This window comes from Panthera pardus, unplaced genomic scaffold (assembly GCF_024362965.1).
Source record: "Panthera pardus isolate Hobbes unplaced genomic scaffold, ASM2436296v1 HiC_scaffold_20, whole genome shotgun sequence".
Classification (NCBI taxonomy): Eukaryota; Metazoa; Chordata; class Mammalia; order Carnivora; family Felidae; genus Panthera; species Panthera pardus.
Window position 1 is genome coordinate 65,099,058 of NW_026526766.1, and position 18,520 is coordinate 65,117,577.

The window sequence follows — 18,520 nt, forward strand, 5'->3', positions numbered from 1 at the left end:
TCTTGGTTTCAGAGTTGTGAGTTCAAGCTCCACAGTGAGTGTAGAGCTTACTTAAAAAAAAAAAGTGAAACATGAATTTGGAACTGTGTAGGGAGGAGGTGTCTGTCAGTGCCCCTGATCTCCTGCAGAACAACCCGGTTGTTCAAGGGTCAACTAAGTATAAAACAGGTCTTTGATTTTTTTTTTTTTTTTTTTTTTTTTTGCAGTGCTATATTAGTGTCAGGTATAAAACCTAGTGATTCAACAGTTCCGTTCATTACTCAGTGCTCATCATAAGTGTACTCTTAATCCCTATCACTTATTTCATTTCACCCATCCTCCCACCCACCTCCTCATCAGTTTGTTAACTATAGTTAAGAGTCTGTTTTTTGGTTTGTCTCTTTTTTTATTGTTTCCTGAATTCTACATGTGAGTAAAATCATATCGTAATTGTCTTTTTCTGACTGATTTATTTAATTTAGGATTGTAATCTCTAGATCCATCCACATTGCAAATGATACGATTTCATTCTTTGTGGCTGAGTAATATTCCATTGTATATGTATAGCACATCTTTTTCCATTGTTCTATTGATAGACATGTGGGCTGCTTCCATAATTTGGCTATTGCAAATAATGCTGCAATAAACACAGGATGTTTATATTTTTTCAAATTGATGTTTTAATTTTCTTTGGGTAAAAACCCAGTAGTGGAATTGCTGGATTGTATGGTAATTCTATTTGTAATTTTTTGAGGAACCTCCATACTCCTTTCCACAGTGACAGCACCACTCTGTATGCCCATAAACAGTGCATGAAGGTTCCTCTTTCTACATATCCTTGTCAGCACTTGTTTCTTCTGGTTTTGATTTTAGCTATTTTCACAGGTATGAGGTGATAACTCATTGTGGTTTTGATTTGCATTTCCCTAGTGATTAGTGATGTTGAGCATCTTTTCATGTGTTTATTGAACATCTGTATGTCCTCATTAGAGATACCTCTTTTCATGTCTTCTGCCCATTTTTAATTGGATTATTTGTTTTTTTGGTGTTGAGTTGTATAAGTTCTTTGTATATTTTGGATACTAACCCTGTATCGGATATGTCATTTGCAGATATCTTCTCCCATTCCATAGGTTGTCTTTCAGTTTTATCATTTGTTTCCTGTGCTGTGCAGAAGCTTTTTATTTTGATGTACTCCCAAGTTTATTTTTACTTGTTTCCCATGCCTCGGGAGACTAGAAAAATGTTGCCATTGCCTGTGTTGGAGAAATTACCGCCTGTGCTCTCTTCCAGAACTTCTGTGGTTTCAGGTCTCACATTTAGGTCCTTAATCTATTTTGAGTTTATTTTTGTATAGGGTCTAAGAAAGTGTCCAGTTTCGTTCTTTTCGTATAGCTGTCCGGTTTTCCCTACACCATTTTTTGAAGAGACTGTCTTTTATATTGCATATGCTTTCCTCCTTTGTTGAAGATTAGTTGACCATATAACCATGGGTCTCTGGGCTCTGTCTTCTGTTGATCTGTGTGTCTATTTTTGTGCCTGTACATACTGTTTGGATTACTATGCCTTTGAAGTGTGTCTTGAAATTTGGGATTATGATATTCCCTGTTTTGTTCTTTTTCAAGATTGCTTTCACTATTCAGGGTCTTTTGTGGTTCCATGCAAATTTTAGGATTGTTTGTTGTAGTTCTGTTGGTATTCTAATAGGTATTTCATTAAAACTGTAGATTGCTTTTGGGTAGTATGGAAATTTTAATGTTATTTTTATTCTTGTCTATGAGCATGGAATATCTTTCCATTCATCTTCAGTTTTCTTTAATCAGTGTTTTATAGTTTTAAGAGTACAGGTGTTTCACCACCTTGGTTAAATTATACCTAGGTATTTTATTACTTTTGGTGCACCTGTAAATGGGATTGTTTTCTTAATTTCTCTGTTACTTTGTTACTAGTATATGGAAATGCAACGGATTTCTGCATATTGATTTTTGTATTCTGCAACCTTAGTGAATTCTTTGATCATTTCTAGTAGATTTTTGAGGGAGTGTTTAATGTTTTCTATATATGGTATCATGTCATCTGCAAATAGTGAAACTTTTACTTCTTTCTTACCAATTTGGATGCCTTTATTTCTTTTTGTTGCCTGATTGCTGTGACTAGGACTTCCAGTATTATGTTGCGTAAAAGTGATGTGAGTGGGCATCCTTGTCTAGTTCCTGATCTTAGAGGAGAAGCTGTTTTTCCCCATTTAATATGATAGCTATGGGTTGTTCATATAAGGTCTTTTTATGTTGAGGTATATACCCTATAAACCCACTTTGATGAGGGCTTTTATCATGAATGGATGTTGTACTTTGTGAAATGCTTTTTCTGCATCTACTGAAATGATTATATGGTTTTTATCCTTTATCGTGTTGATGTAATGTGCTAAGTTCACTGATTTGTGAATATTTAATGTTCTTTGCAACTCAGGAATAAATCCCACTTGATGTGAGTGATTTTTTTTAACATATTGTTGAGTTCAGTGTGCTAAAATTTTGTTGAGAATATTTGCATCTGTATTCATTAGAGATACTGGCCTGTAGTGTTTTTGTTTTGGTTTTGGTTTTTTTTAGTGTCTTTATCTCGTTTTGTAACAAAGCAATGCCGGCCTCTTAGGAGGAGATTTGCAAGTTTTTCTTTTCTATTTTTGGAATAGTTTGAGAAGAATAGGTATTAACTTTTCTTTAAGAGAAGGTAGAATTTGCCTGTGAAGCCATCTGGTCCTGGACTTTTGTTTGTTGGGAGTTTTTTTGATTACTGATTCAATTTCATTGATGGTAGTCAGCCTGTTCAAATTTTCTTAAAAAAAAATTTTTTTTTTAATGTTTTTATTTATTTTTGAGGCAGAGACAGAGCATGAGCAGGGGAGGGGCAGAGAGAGAGAGAGAGACACAGAATCCGAAGCAGGCCCCAGGCTCTGAGCTGTCAGCATAGACCCTGACGCGGGGCTCACAGGCTGTGAGATCATGACCTGAGCTGAAGTCGGACGCTTAACTGACTGAGCCACCCAGGCGCCCCATCTTTTTTTTTTTTTTTTTTTTTTTTTTTAATTTTTTAAAATTTTTGAGAGAGAGAGAGAGAGAGAGACAGAGCATGAGTGGGGGAGGGGCAGAGAGAGGCAGACACAGAATCCAAAGCAGGCTCCAGGCACTGAGCTATCAGCACAGAGCCCGATACAGGCTCAAACTCATGAATCGTTTTTCTTGCTGAATCTTTCTAAAGGTTTGTCAATTTTGTTGATCTTTTCAGAAAACTAACTCCTGGTTCCTTTTGTCTGTTCTACTGTTCTTTTAGTTTCTATTTCATTTGTTTCTGCTGTAATCTTTATTATTTCCTTTCTTCTGCTGGTATTGGGTTTTGTTTGTTGTTCAAAGCTCCTTTAGGTATAAGGTTAGATCCTTTGAAATGTTTTTTGCTTCTTGAGGTAGGCCTGTATTGCTGTAAACTTCCCTCTTAGAAATGCTTTTGCTGCATTCCAAAGATTTTGGACCATTATGTTTTCATTTATGCATTTTCTTGGTTGACCCATTCATTATTTAGTGGCATGTTTTTATCCTTCATATATTTGTCCAGACTTATTCTTTTTTTTTTTTTCCAGACTTATTCTTGTGGTTGATTTCTAGTTTCTTAAGTGCTGTGGTTGGAAAAGTTGCATGGTAGGACTTTCATCTGTTTGAATTGAGACTCCTTTTGTGGCCTAATTTGTGATCTCTTCTGAATATATTCCATGTGCACTTATTTGAAAAGAATGTATATACTGCTATTTTAGGATAGAATGTTCTGAATAATATCTATTGGATCTATCTGCTCCAGTGTGTCATTCAGACCCACTGTTTCCTTGTTGACTTTTTGTTTGGATGATCTATCCATTGATGTAAGTGGGGTGTTAACATCCCCTACCATTATTGTATTACAATCAGTTAGTTTCCTTTATGTTTGTTATTAGCTGCTTTATGTATTTGGATGCTTCCATGTTGGATGCATAAATATTTATAACTGATATATCTTCTTGTTTGATCGCTTATATAGCACCCTTCTTTGTTTCTGTTCACTTTTTGGATGATAAATGCTTTTCTATCCCTTCACTCTTAATCTGCATGTGTCTTTAGGTCTGAAATTAGTCTCTGTAGGCAGCACTCTTGTTTTTTTATCCATTTTATTACCCTGTATATTTTGACTAGAGAATTCAGTCCATTTACTTTCAAAGTAATTATTGATAGGTCTATACTTATTGCCAATTTGTTACTTGTTTTTATAGTTCTCTGTTCCTTTCTTCTCTTGCTCTTCTCTCATGGCTTGCTGGGCTTTTTTTTTTTTTTTTTTTTTGGAATATACTTGGATTCCATGTCTTTATTCTTTGCATATCTATTACTGGCTTTTGATTCGTGGTTACCATTGGGTTTGTATATAACATCTTAGTCACATAGCAGTCTATGTTAAGTTGATAGTCGCTTAAGTTTGAACCTGTTTCCCCCCCCCCCCCCCCACATTATAGGTATACTTCGTTTTACTGCTTCTGTACTTATTTTTCTTATTTCTGCTTATGGTCTTTTCCACTCAGAGTCTCCTTTAACATTTCTCGTAGGACTGGTTTAGTGGTCATGAATTCTTTAAACTGTTGTTCATCTAGAAAACTCTTTGTCTCTTTCTTGGGAATGATAGCCTAGAATAATCTTGGCTACAGGTTTTTTTTTTTTTCTTTCAGCATTTGAATGTATCCTGCTACTCCCTTCTGGCTTGCAAAGTTTCCACTGAAAAATCAGCTGATAGCCTTATGAGGTCTTCTTTGTTTGTAACTATCTTCTCTTAATTGCTTTTAAAATGTTCCATATATCACTGTTTTTTGCCATTTTAATTACCATGTGTCTCACTGTGGGCTTCCTTGGGTTGATTTTGTTTGAGGGTCTCTGTGCCTGTTGGATCTGGATTTCTTTCTTCTTACCTAGATTTGGGAAGTTTTCAGCTATTATTTCTTCAAATTTTCAGCCCCTCTTTTTCTTCCAGGATCTTTATAAAGGGAAAGTTATTACACTTGTTGGTATTGCAGAGCTCCCCAAATGTGTTTTCATTTTTTATTATGTTTTTCTACCACCTGTTCAGCCTGATTGTTTTCTGTTACCCTGTCCTCTAGGTTGCTGATCCATTCATTTGTCAGATTCCTCTTGTGTGCTATGTGTGCTATCTAGTGTATTTTTAATTTCACTTATTGAGGTCTTCATCTCTGATTGGTTATTTTCTATGTTTTCTATCTCTTTGTTCACTCTTAAGTCCAGTGAGTATCTTTATGACCATTTCTTTAAATTCTCTATCAGACATATTACTCATCTCCATTTCATTCAGCTCTTTTGCTGTGGTTTTACCTTCTCTTTCCTTTGGGATATATTCTCTTGTCCATTTTGTCTAACTCTGTGTGTCTATTTCTACATGTTAGGAATACTAGTTATGTCTCCTGCTCTTGAAAGTAATGACCTTATGAAGAAGAGTTCCTGTAGTGCCCTGCAATGCAATGTCTGTTGTGCACTAGAACCTGATGCTTTAGCTGTATCTCCTATGTGTAATGCATGTACCTTAGTATTGTGACTAAGCTGTTTTTGCTTTCAGTCCAGTCATCTGGAATGTTTCTGTTTGCTTGTCTTGGACAGGATTTGGTCCCTGTGTTGTTAAGAGGGCCAGTCTGGAGCCATTGTGGGCTTGAGTTGAGTCAGATCAAGTGTTTGCCAGAGATGCGGTAGCACGGAAGTGTTTCTTGCTTTCCCTATGTTGTACCCTGAGAAACTTTCTTTGGTGGGTGAGGCCTACAGTCAAACCAGATATCTGATTGTAGCCCACTGCTAGGGCTGCAGTAGGACTGATATGTGTAATTATCCTCTCTTCTCCACAGTGTAGCTGTTATTTTGGAGTGGTATGGGTCCCCTGTCAGGGCTACTTGTACCCTGCCTGGCTTATAGCACTGGTTTGGATGAATTCCAACCCAGGGCATATTGGAAGCGGTAGGCCCACAGCCGAAAGTGGGGTGGGGCAGCAGAATTATCAAGGTTTGCACAGGTCTGTTGTGGGAGGGGACCTGGAACAGAGGTCTGACTAGAAGGGACAGTTTTATAACATGGGGTTGAGCACTGTTAGCAAAGCTAGATAGAGAGCTGTGCTGTTTCCTGTAAGTGTCTGTGTGTCTAGGCCGAGGGACTAAAGAAGGAAATGGTGCCTGCCAGTTCTTTTGTTCCTGGAGAAGTCTCTCAAGGATTCCTGCCCCTCCAGCACATTCTTTGAGATTAATAAACAAATCTCCCATCAGTATATTCCAGGCGTTTTTCGAACTGCTACTGTTAAATGCTATACATCTGCGGGGCTGTTTGTTGTGCTGTCTTTTTAAGGGTGAGGAGTTAGTTTCCTCTCAATTTCTTGGCTCTCTTAGAGCTGACCCTACTGATTTTTAAAGTGCCAGGAGTTAAGCCCTGCTAATGATAAGAACTTGTGAAGTTATGCCCCTCTGGTTTTCAGAGGCAAATATTATGGGGATTTGTCTTCCCCTTATGGGTTCCTTGCGCTTGGGGTGCCTGGTGTGACTGAAGGTCCATTTCTTCTGTTTGTGCCCTTAGTGTCCTTTCCTCCCATTGGCATTCCTGCAGTTCTGTTTGGCTCCTGACTCTATCTCTGTCCTTCCTACCCTCTTCCTTGTGGCCTCTTCTCTACATTTAGCTGTGGAGAGTCTGTTCTGCCAGTGTTTGGGCCATTTTGGGTTGTTTACACTTATGTGGGTGTTATCTGGTAGCATCTGTGGGACTTGGTGAAGTTGGGATTCTCCTATTCCATCATCTTTCTAGCTCTTTGAAGTTGTGAAAACTTACTACTGACAGTTTCCTGCTTCAGTTACTGAAGTGCCACTAGAGAATTCCCAAAATGTTATTTATTTCCACATTAGTGGTTATTCAATTCATATATTGTTTCTTAGAGTGAAAATTACTGTTATTTGTTGGTAGTATTGTCTACTTGACTCTTCATGTTAAGCATGCTTTTTATTTGATGCCAGAAATTTGTATTTTGCTTCTAGGAATGCTTTGGAAACAGAGGTTTCCAAAACTGATAGTTTCTTTAAAACAGAATATTTGTATTTTTAAAATTTTGTTTCAATTTACTTGTAATTTACTATTCAGAAAACAAAGAGGAAGGACTTCTGGAAAAGCGCAGGCAGTTATCTCGTGATATCAGTAGATTGAAAGAAACATATGAAGCTCTCTTAGCCAGATTTCCCAATATTCAATTTGCCTACAGGTAAGAGATTTAAACCTAAAATTTTAATGTAGCAATAGCCAAGATATATTTTTATTTAAGCTTGGAAGACAGTGAAAATTTCATTTACATCAAGTTTTTTGTATGAAAGTATTGTAAGCTGCTTTTCCTTAATTGGGATTTTTTTCCCTAAACATTTATTGAAATGTTAACCAAGATATATTTTCATTTAAGCTGGAAGGCAGTCCGAAAATTTTGTTAACATTACGATTTTTCTATGAAAAATATTATAAGTTGCTTTTCCTTAATTGGTATTTTTTTCTTAGATGTTTATTGAAACGTTTCAGATGTTGGCAGGGGAATTCTTAAGATCAAAATGAGGGAAATTTAGTCCACAGTTTCTGTAAATATCTATATTAGCATTTTACAATTTGTTTTGCTACATGGGTTTTTTTTATGGAATACTCAAAGTAATGTGTTAAAAAGAACATCAACATTATTTTTGCTATGTTGAAAACAATATATACTGAAAGAGTTTTTGATTGACTTAAAGCAATAGCTGACTAGTCATCCGGAACATTTAAAAATTTTTGTTTTTCTTAAAACTGTATATGCTTCTCTTTCGAATGAATGTGTTGTCAGAAAGAGCTCTTGACTAGTAAAATATAACTTAATCTGTTTTATTGTTTCACATTAATTTTTTGTCATCTGTTGTATTTTAGGGATCCAGAGAAGAACTGGAATAGAAATTGTGTGAAAGGACTTGTAGCTTCTCTGATTAGTGTGAAAGATACTTCTGCAACGACAGCTTTAGAATTGGTGGCTGGGGAAAGGCTCTACAATGTTGTAGTAGACACAGAGGTAAATTAATTATAATGAAAGAAAATTTACAATTGCTCTTTAGCTGGAAAAATTATGAGTTTCTACAATGGAGTACTTTCTTTATGTTTTAAGCTGTTCCTAAGGTTTATAAGTACAGTAATTCAGTTAATGACTTTTATTTTATTACTGATTATATCGTATTTGATTAACTGTATTCCCAAAGAAGTCACATGCTTATTCAGGAGCCCAGAATGCTTATTATCAGTCTTAGACTTTTGATTATTTAGGATGGTAGGCACTAAATATTTAATTTTGGATTCCTAAACTTGTACTCTTTCCATCTGCATATTTTCTGTCATTAATATTTTCTTTATTTCAAATGCACAATGTTTTAGGTGACTGGAAAAAAGCTACTAGAAAAGGGGGAATTGAAGCGTCGATACACTATAATTCCACTGAATAAGATTTCAGCCAGATGTATTGCTCCAGAAACTCTGAGGGTCGCACAGAATCTTGTAAGTCTTATTTATATGTTTTATGTGCATCTTACTTGGTTTATTTAGTTAGGGGACATTAACTTGGGGGACATAATCATATATGGAACCATAAAATTGTATTGTTACCATACTTCAAATAGTTAAGCTACAAAAAAAAGTAAGAGTTGACTTATGTGAAATTAGATAGAAAGAGAATAGAAATGGGGGAAGACAAACTCCCTTTGATATTTCAGAGTTGTAATGTTAAAATGTCTTTAAACCTTAAGTGAAGTCACATGACTATCACATAACATTAAATTTCTGATCTCTGAGTTGTTAGATATACAAAGCTTATAAATACCAGAATTCTTCAGTTTTTTTTTTTTTTTTTTTCCTGTCAGGGACAAAGTGCCCACAGTGACAATGGTTTTGGAAGGTGTCCATCAGTCTTGCAGAGATGCTTCTCTATTAAAGTATCTCTACATTGCCTTCCAACCTCTGGGCATACAAAGGCAGGAACTGGGATACCCAGTCAGGTGCTAAGGTAGACCTAAAGTGGTATTGCTATTAGTTAAAAAACAAAAACAAAAACACACACAACCCCCCCTCCCCCCAAAGGAGTACAAGACCATACATTTGGTTATGGTTGTGTGACTGTAGGTAATAACATGAAGCCAATCCTAATGTTCACCAGTGATACCATTTTTTTATTGAGCATCAGTTGAAATGGCAGTTAGGAAACCTAGAAATGCATTTGTATTTAAGATACTAAATGTATACTCAGTGTTCTTGCTGATGTTGAGAAGCCTTCAATGAAAATTATTTCAAAATACAGTTGTATTGATACGTATACTATTAGGAGAAGGAAAATGAGTGCAGAGTAATTAAAAGGTGGTGTTCTAGTTAGTACTTCATTTACTTTAAAAAATTACCAATGGGTCTGGAAGGTTTTGGAAGTTATTTCAGCTTTTGGACAAGTCCGAGTGTAAGTAGTAAATTGGGATTTCAGGTAACGGCAAAAATACTTATATTCAGATCTCTTAGACCTTTTTAACGGTAGCTGCTGTGTCAGAGAACAATGCTGAACATTTGTTAAACAGCTGCCTTCATTTTGATTTCTCTTGCTACTACTAAGCTCCTTAAAGAATGCTTAGTTATTTTAAAAAGATGAGCAGAAGAAAATATTATAAACAAAAGTTGAGAAGAGGCAGTTGGATTAAAAAAAAAAATGAAGAATTAAAAAAAATTTTTTTTGACTCTTGCAATTGTTAGTTGTGTTTTTACTTTGGTAGTTGGTAGGTGGCTGCCCTAGCATGTGTTTTTGTTGGTCTGTTTGTTTGCCCTAGCATGTTTAATTTGAATGAAAAAGTATTCACTGTGGAACAACCAAATTACTAATAGTTGAAATAAAACATTTTATATAATTGGGTTGATCCAGCAACAGCTGTATTTAAATTTTTTTTAATATTTATTTATTTATTTATTTATTTATTGAGTGAGTGAGAGAGAGAGAGAGAGAGAGAGAGACAGACAGCATGAACAGGGGAGGAGCAGAGAGAGGGAGACAGAATCGGAAGCAGGCTTCAGGCTCTGAGCTGTCAGCACAGAGCTTGATGCAGGGCTCAAGCTCACAAGCCATGAGATCATGACCTGAGCCAAAATCGGACGCTTAACTGACTGAGCCACCCAGACGCCCCAAGCAACTGTTGTATTTTAATTAAGAGAATGTGTCCATAGTCCATTTTGAATTTAGAAACTTTGTACTGGCTCTTGCTTAATAGACACTCTCATAATGCCTGGTGCCTTAGCTAAATATTTTATGTAGCTGTAGAACTTTTAGTGTTTAAACTTGAAATTTGTTCTAAAACTCTTGAGTTTTCCATAGCATTTTAGAAAGTTCGAAAGGAATTATAGTGTTCGGTTAAGTATTACTTAAATTTCTAGTATAGCACTTCTGTTTTATAAAATAATATTTGAAATGAAAGGAGTAGTATTTACTGTGATAGATCTGTTGTTTTTCCATAGGTTGGCCCTAACAATGTTCATGTAGCTCTTTCCCTTGTTGAATACAAACCAGAACTTCAGAAAGCAATGGAATTTGTCTTTGGAACAACATTTGTTTGTAATAATATGGATAATGCAAAAAAAGTGGCCTTTGATAAAAGGATAATGACCAGAACTGTTACTCTAGGAGGTGATGTATTTGATCCTCATGGAACATTGAGTGGAGGTACGTTATGTGTTTGTTTTTTTGCAAAAAATAAAAATAGTTAACATTTATTTAATTCATATTATGCCAGGTGCTTTACAATTTGCTTTTTTTTTCTAAAAAAATTTTTTTTAACGTTTATTCATTTTTGAGAGAGAGAGAGAAAGAGAGATTGAGACAGGGCATGAGTTGGTGAGCAACAGAGAGGGAGACACAGAATCTTAAGCAGGCTCCAGGCTCCGAGCTGTTTACACAGAGCCCAATGTGGGGTTCGAAGTCACAAACCACAGTATGATGACTTGAGCCAAAGTCAGACACTCAGCTGACTGAGCCACCCAGGCACCCTCATATACATATTTGCTCTTTTTTCTCATTCCTTACAACTATTTTATAAAGTAGTTTTTTTCCCCATTTTTTTTTAGGGAATTAAATGAGAAAAGTTTAGTAATTCACTCAGTGGCAAATAGTGTTAGAGCTAGTATTTTAACTCAGTTGGATTACAGAGCTAATGTTGAACCACTACTATGGTTTCCTCTGTATGTTTATTGATAACTTATGATACTCCAGGAACCATGCCATTAATTCATTTAACGTTTCTATAGCTTATCTATGAGATAGGTATGATTATAAAAAGTAGAAGTAGAAAACAGTTATTAAGCATACTCGTTTTCTAGTGACTTGAAAATCTTTTATTGAAGTGCAAAGATCTATGGATTTGACTTTCTGTTTATTTACTTTTAAGGTTGATTGTGGTTTTTTTGGCTTTATTTACTTTTGGGCTTAAAACTAAATGATGAACAAAAAGGTAAAAGTAAAATATTAACAAGATACACAAGGTATGAGATAAACAGCAACAAAAAGAAAGCCTAGAAGACAAGAGTAATACCAAAAAAATACTCAGTACTAAATGTATTAAAAGAAAAATGATCATGCTCTATTGATTATATAAGTTTTTTTTTATTAAATTTAATTTTAGCATAGTTAATATAGTGTGTTATATTAATTTCAGGTGTACAATTTAGTGATCCAACAATTTCATACATCACCCAGTGCTCATCCCAACAAGTACACTCCTTAATAATCCCTGTCACCTATTTCACCTATCACCCTACCAACCTTCCATCTGGTAGCCATCAGTTCTCTATAGTTACGAGTCTGTTTCTTGGCTTCTCTTTTTTCCTTTGTTCCTTAAATTGCATGTATGAGTGAAATTGTATGGTATTTTTCTTTTTCTGACTGACTTATTTCACTTAGCATTATACTTTCTCAGTCCATCCATGTCCTTGAAAATGGCAAGATTTCCTATTTTATGATTGAATATTATGTCTATATATATATATATATATATGTATATATATACATATGTACATGTACACACACACCACCTCTTCTTTATCCATTCATCAGTTGACAGACACGTAGGGCTGGTTACATAATTTGGATATTGTAAATAAAGCTGCAATAAACGTATGGGTGCATGTATCCCTTTGAGTTAGTGTTTTTGTGTATTTTTGGTAAACACCAAAATCGTACCAGTAGTGCAATGGATGGATGATAGGGTGGTTCCATTTTTAACCTTTTGAGGAACCTCTATACTGTTTTCCACAGTGACTGCACCAGTGTACATTCCCACCAACAGTGCAAGAGAGTTCCTATTTCTCCACATCCTCTACCACACTTGTCTCCTGTGTTTTCATTTTAGCCATTTTGACAGATGTGAGGTGATACCTCATTGTAGTTTTGATTTGCATTTCCCTGATGATGAGTGATTTTGATGAGCCTCTTTTCATGTGTCTTTTGGCCATTTGTATTTCTTTGGAGAAATGTCTCTTCATGTCTTCTGCCCACTTTTTAGTTGGATTTTTTTGTTTTTTGAGTCAAGTTTTGTCAATTCTTTATATTTTGGATACTAATCCTTCATCAGATATGTCAGGTACAAATATCTTCTATTCTGTAGATTCTCTTTCAGTTTTGCTGATTGTTTTGTTCACTGTGCAGAAGCTTTTTATTTTCATGTAGTCCTTTCCTTTGCCTCAGGAGACGTATGTAGAAAAATGTTGCTATGACCTATGTCATTGACATCACTGCCTGTCCTCTCTTCCTGGGTTTTTATGGTTTCAGGTCTCAGCTCTGTCTTTAGTTCATTTTGAGTTTATTTTTGTGCATGATATAAGAAAGTGGTCTAGGTTTTTTTTGTTGTTGTTTTTGTTGTTGTTGTTTTTTGCATGTAGCTGACCAGTTTGCCCAATGCCATTTGCTGAAGAGACTGTCTTTTTCCCATTAGATATTCTTACCTTCTTTGTCAAAGATTGACCATATAGTTGTGGGTTTATTTCTGGGCTTTCTGTTCTTTTCCATTGATCTAGGTATCTGTTTTTGTGCTGGTACCATACTATTTCCATTCCTACAGCTTTGTAATCTAACTTGAAGCTGATACCTCCAGCTTTGCTTTTCTTTTTCAAGATTGCTTTGGTTATTTGGGTCTTTTGTGGTTCCATATAAATTTTAGGATTGTTTGTTTTAGTGCTGTGGAAAATGGGTTGCATTAAAAGTGTAGATTACTTTGGGTAGTATAGACATTTTAATAATATTTTTTCCAGTCCATGAGCATGGAATATCTTTCTTTGTATCATCTTCAGTTTCTTTCATCAGTGTTATAGTGTTCAGAGTACAGATGTTTCACCCCCTTGGCTAAGTTTATTTCTAGGTATTTTCTGTTTTTGGTAGGATTGTTCATTTCTCTTGCTGCTGCTTCATTATTAGTATATAGAAAGTGCAGCATATTTCTGCACATTGATTTTGTATCCTGCGTCTTTACTCAATTCCCTGATCTGTTCTAATAGTTTTTTGGTGGAGTTTTAGGGTTTTCTATATATAGTATCATGTTATCTGTAAATAGTGAAAGTTTTACCACCTCCTTACCAATTTGGATACCTTTTATTTCTTTTTGTTGCCTAATTGCCTGAGCTAGGACTGCCAGTGCTATGTTGAATAAAAGTAGTGAGAGTAGGCATTCTTATCTTGTTCTAGATCTTACAGTAAAATCTGTTTTCCCATTGGATATTATATCAGCTGTGGGTATTTCATATATGGCCTTTATTATGTTGAAGTATGTTCCCTCTAAACCTACTTTGTTGAGGGCTTTTATCATGAATGGATGTTGTACTTTGTCAAATGCTTTTTCTGCATCTGTCGAAGTGATCATATGATTTTTATCCTTTCTCTTGATGATGGATCACATTGATTAATTTGATTATGGTCAATGACTTTTTTCATGTATTGTTGGATTCGATTTGCTAGTATTTTGTTGGGGATTTTTATATATATATGTTCATCAGAGATAGTGGCCTGTAGATGTCTTTTTTTTTTTTTTTTTTCTAGTACCTTTATCTGGTTTTTGTATCAGGTTAATGCTGGCCTTGTAAAATGAATTTGGAAGTTTTCCTTCCTTTTCTACTTTCAGAATAGCTTGAGAAATGTAGGTATTAACTCGTCTTTAAATGTTTGGTAGAATAAGCCACTTTGTCCTAGACCTTTGCTCTTTGGGAATTTTTATATTACTGATTCAGTCTTCTTGCTTGTAATCAGTCTGTTCAAATTTTTTATTTCTTCCAGTTTCAGTTTTGATAAGTTATATGTTCCTAGGAATTTATCTGTTTCTTCTGCATTGTCCAATTTGTTGGCATATAGTCAATATTCTCTTACAGTTGTTTGTGTTTCTGTGAGGTTGGTTATTCTCATCTTTCATTTGTAATTTTATTTGAGTCCTTTTTCTCTGTTATTTCATGGTTCTGACTGAAGATTTATCAATTTTGTTCATCTTTTTAAGGAACCATTTATCTGTTTTGTTCTTTTAATTTCTATATCATTTATTTTTGCTCTAATATTTATTTTCTCCCTTCTGCTGTTTTGAGGTTTTGTTTTTTTCTTTCTTTAGCTCCTTTGGATATAGTTGTTTGAGATTTTTTTTTTTTTTTTTTTTTTTTTTTTTGCTTCTTGAAGTTGGCCTGTATTGCCCTAAACTTCCTCTTAGAGCTGCTTTTGCTGCATCCCAAAGGTTTTGGACTGTTTTCATTTTCATTTGTTTCCATGTATTTTAGGATTTCTTCCTTGATTTCTCGGCTGACCCATTCATAATTTAGTAGCATGTTTTAATCTTCCATATGTTTATTGTTCTTTCTAGACTTTTTCTTGTGGTTGATTTCTAGTTTCATAGCATTGTGGTCAGAAAAGATGCATGATATAACTTAAGTCTTTTTGAATTTGTTGAGACTTCTTTTGTGGCCTAATATGTGATCTGTTCTGGAGAATTTTCCATTTGTACCTGAAATGAATGTGTATTCTGCTATTTAGGATGGAATGTTCTAAATATATTTGTTAAATCCATCTGATCCAGTGTGTCATTCAAAGCCACTGTTTCCTTGTGGATGTTTTGATCTTTCCATTGACATTAGTGGGGTGTTAAAATCCCCTACTATTATCGTATGACTATTGATTAATTCCTTTATGTTGTTATTAACTATTTTTTATATTTGTGTATTCTCATGTTGAGTGCATAAATATTTAAAATTGTTATGTCTCCTTGTTGGATAGTTGCTTTTCTTATTATATAGTGTCCCTCTTTGTCTCTCGTTACAGTCTTTGTTTTAAAATCTATTTTGTCTGATATAAATATGTCTACTTAGGCTTTCTTTTGACATCCATTTACATGATAAATGTCTCTCCGTTCTCTCATTTTCAACCTTCAGGTGTCTTTAGGTCTGAAATGTGTCTCTCTTTTTTTTTTTTTAAATGTTTATTTTTGAGAGAGAGAGACAGAGGCTGAGTGGGGGAGGGGCAGAGAGAGAGAGAGAGAGAGAGAGAGAGAGGGAGACAAGAATCTGAAGCAGGCTCCAGGCCCCATGCTGTCAGCACAGAGTCCAACATGGGGCTTGAACTCAAGAACCGTGAGATCATGACCTGAGCCCAAGTCAGATGCTTAACTGACTGAGCCACCCAGGTGCCCCTGAAATGTGTCTCTTGTAGGCAGCATATAGTTGGGTCTTTTTTGCATTCTGTCCCCCTATGTCTTTTGATTGGAGCGTTTAGTCCATTTACATTCAAAGTAAATATTGACACGTAGGTACTTATTGTCGTTTTGTTTCTGAAGTTTTTCCCTCATGCTTTCTCCTCTTTCATGGTGTGCTGGTTTTCTTTAGTGCTATATTTGCATTCCTTGTTCTTTATCCTTTGCATGTCTATTTCTACTTTTCTATTTGGATACCATTAGATTTGTATATAACGTCTTTTGCATATAGCAGTCTATGTTATGTGATTTGCTTAAGTTTGAACCCATTCTTTACTGCTCTCCTCCCCACCTTTTAGGTATTTAGTGTCACATTTTACATCTTTGTATTTTGTGAATTCTTTGACTGATTTTCTACAGAAATACTTAATTTTGTAACTTCTGTGTCTCCCGCTTACATATGGTCACTTTTGGTCTTTCCTTTCCAGTCAGTTTCCTGCAGGTCTGGTTTAGTGGTCATGAACTCCTTTCATTTTTGTTTCTCTGGGAAACTATTTTTCCTTCTATTCTGAATGATAGCCTAGCTTCATAAAGTAATCTTGGCTGCCTATTTTTCCCATTCAGCACTTTTAGTGTGTTAGGCCACTCCCTTCTGGCCTGCAAAGTTTCTGCTAAGAAAGCTGCTGATAGCCTTATGGGGTTTCCCTTGTATGTTACTGTTATTTTTTGTCTTGCTCCTTTTTAAAATTGTTTACCACTACATGTTGATATTTTAATTACAATATATCTTTGTGTGAATCTGCTTTTGTGGATTCTGTTGGGGGTTCTCTGTGTCTCTTGGAAGTAGACATGTTTCCTTCCCCAGATTAGTGAAGTCTTCAGGTATTATTTCTTCAAAATTTCTGCCCCCTTTTCTCTGTCTTATTCTTTGGGATCCCTACCATTCAAATAATATTACATTTGATGGGGTCACTGAGTTCCCTTAGTATACTCACTTTTTGAATAATTCTTTTATCTCACTTCTGTTCAGTTTGATTATTTTCCACCCCTCTGTCTTCTAGGTAATTAATTTGTTTCTCTTCCATTGCATCATGGGTGTTTGTAATCTCATCTATTGCACTCTTCCTCACTGATTGGTTCTTTTTATCTCTGTATTAAGGGTCTCACTGATGTCTTCCACTTTTTTCTCAAGTGCAGTATCTTTATGATTATTACTTTAAGTTTTCTATCAGTCATGTTACTTGTATGTGTTTTGTTTGGATCTCTGGCTGTGGCATTGTCATGTTCTTTCATTTAGGATAAATTCCTATGTCTTCTCATTTTGTCTAAGTCTCTACCTGTTTCCATGTGTTAGGAAAGTCAGTTACATCTTCTGTTCTTAATGGTAATGGCCTGATGGAGAAGAGTTCCCTGGAGTATAGCATCCCCTGTTCTCCAGGTTTGGAGTTTCTGGGAGTATCTACAGTGTGTCCTGTGTACGTTCTGCTGTTGTGTACTGGCCTCTTTATCCTTCAGGCCAGTGGTCTACAGCAGCTCTTTTTGCCTGTCATGGGCAGTGTTTGGTCTCTGGCCTGAATGTGAAGCATTTTATTAACTAGGTATGCTCTAGTCTCCTTGTGAAATGAGACCTATTGCCAGTGGAGTCGAGGCTGCATAAAATCATAGGTTTGGAGGGACACCTGGGTGGCTCAGTTGGTTGGGTGACCAACTTCGGCTCAGGTCATGATCTCAGTTCTTGAGTTCGAGCCCCGTGTCGGGCTCTGTGCTGACAGCTCAGAGCTTGGAGCCTACTTCAGATTGTGTCTTCCCTCTCTCTACCCCTCCCCTGCTGAAGCTCTGTGTCTGTCTCTCAATAATAAATAAACATTAAAAAACAATTTTAAACTCCTATGTCTGGAGATATGTGTTGGCAAGGGTTGGACTGGTCTTTTGGGGCTAGGAGCCTACAGTGATGGGACTTGAGGCAAGCATGACTGGGAAGGGTGCATCTACCTGGGCATGGGAGATGGAACTTGGTATAAGCATGTTAGGTAGCAAGTGTCTGTGCTGTATTGGTTTCCACAGATGGCCCTGTGTTTATGCTGAGGAGCAGGGAGGGAAATGGCGCCTGCTAGTTCTTTGTCCTAAAGGGATCTCTCTGTGAATGCTGCCTCTCTGGGACAAGCTTCCAGATGAGCTCACAGCTTCCCCACCATGTGCCCCAGATGCTCTTCAGAAAGCAGTTACAATACTGTTTGTAGCAGGCTGTTTGCCCCACTGTGTCTCCAAAGAGGGGCTCCAGTACCCTTGGGGCTTTCCCATAGCCAAGCATGCTGACCTTTAGAACTCCAGGTTTTAATCCCCACTGGTTGCCACAACTCACAAAATTTGGTCCCTCTTTCTTTTGAAGCCAATTGCTACAGGGATTTGTATTCTATGTGCTCGTGCGTCTCTGTGACTGCAGCTCCCACCCCACCACAGTGGCCACAATCTGTTTCTCTCCCAAACTGTGTCTCTACACTTCCTGCCTTCTTTGATGTGGTCTCTTCTCTGCCTTTCCTTGTGGAGTTTCTTCTGCAGTTCAGGTCAATTTCTGGGGTATTTCAGGTGATTTGATTAGATTCAGGGGCCGAGGTGAGCCTAGGGTCTTCCTACTCTGCTTCCATCTTCCCCACAAATCTTGAAGGTAGGTTTTATATCATTTTGTCCTCAAAATTCTGTGTGGTAAATAGGATGGGGGTTTTTGTTGTTTTGTTTTTAAAATAGGAAAGTGTGGGTTTGGAA

At 36.2% G+C, this 18,520-nt stretch overlaps 1 protein-coding gene across 2 annotated transcripts in view; it reads left to right on the forward strand.

Moving 5' to 3' along the window:
* The window catches only part of SMC2 (structural maintenance of chromosomes 2), a 69,302-nt gene that overhangs the window by 15,840 nt on the left and 34,942 nt on the right, over positions 1-18,520 (forward strand). For both annotated transcript variants that reach the window (XM_019454307.2, XM_019454306.2), the window contains exons 12-15: positions 7,170-7,287; positions 7,968-8,106; positions 8,463-8,582; positions 10,569-10,773. In XM_019454307.2, the coding sequence (XP_019309852.2) occupies positions 7,170-7,287; positions 7,968-8,106; positions 8,463-8,582; positions 10,569-10,773 (582 nt within the window). The remainder of the gene's footprint in view (positions 1-7,169; positions 7,288-7,967; positions 8,107-8,462; positions 8,583-10,568; positions 10,774-18,520) is intronic.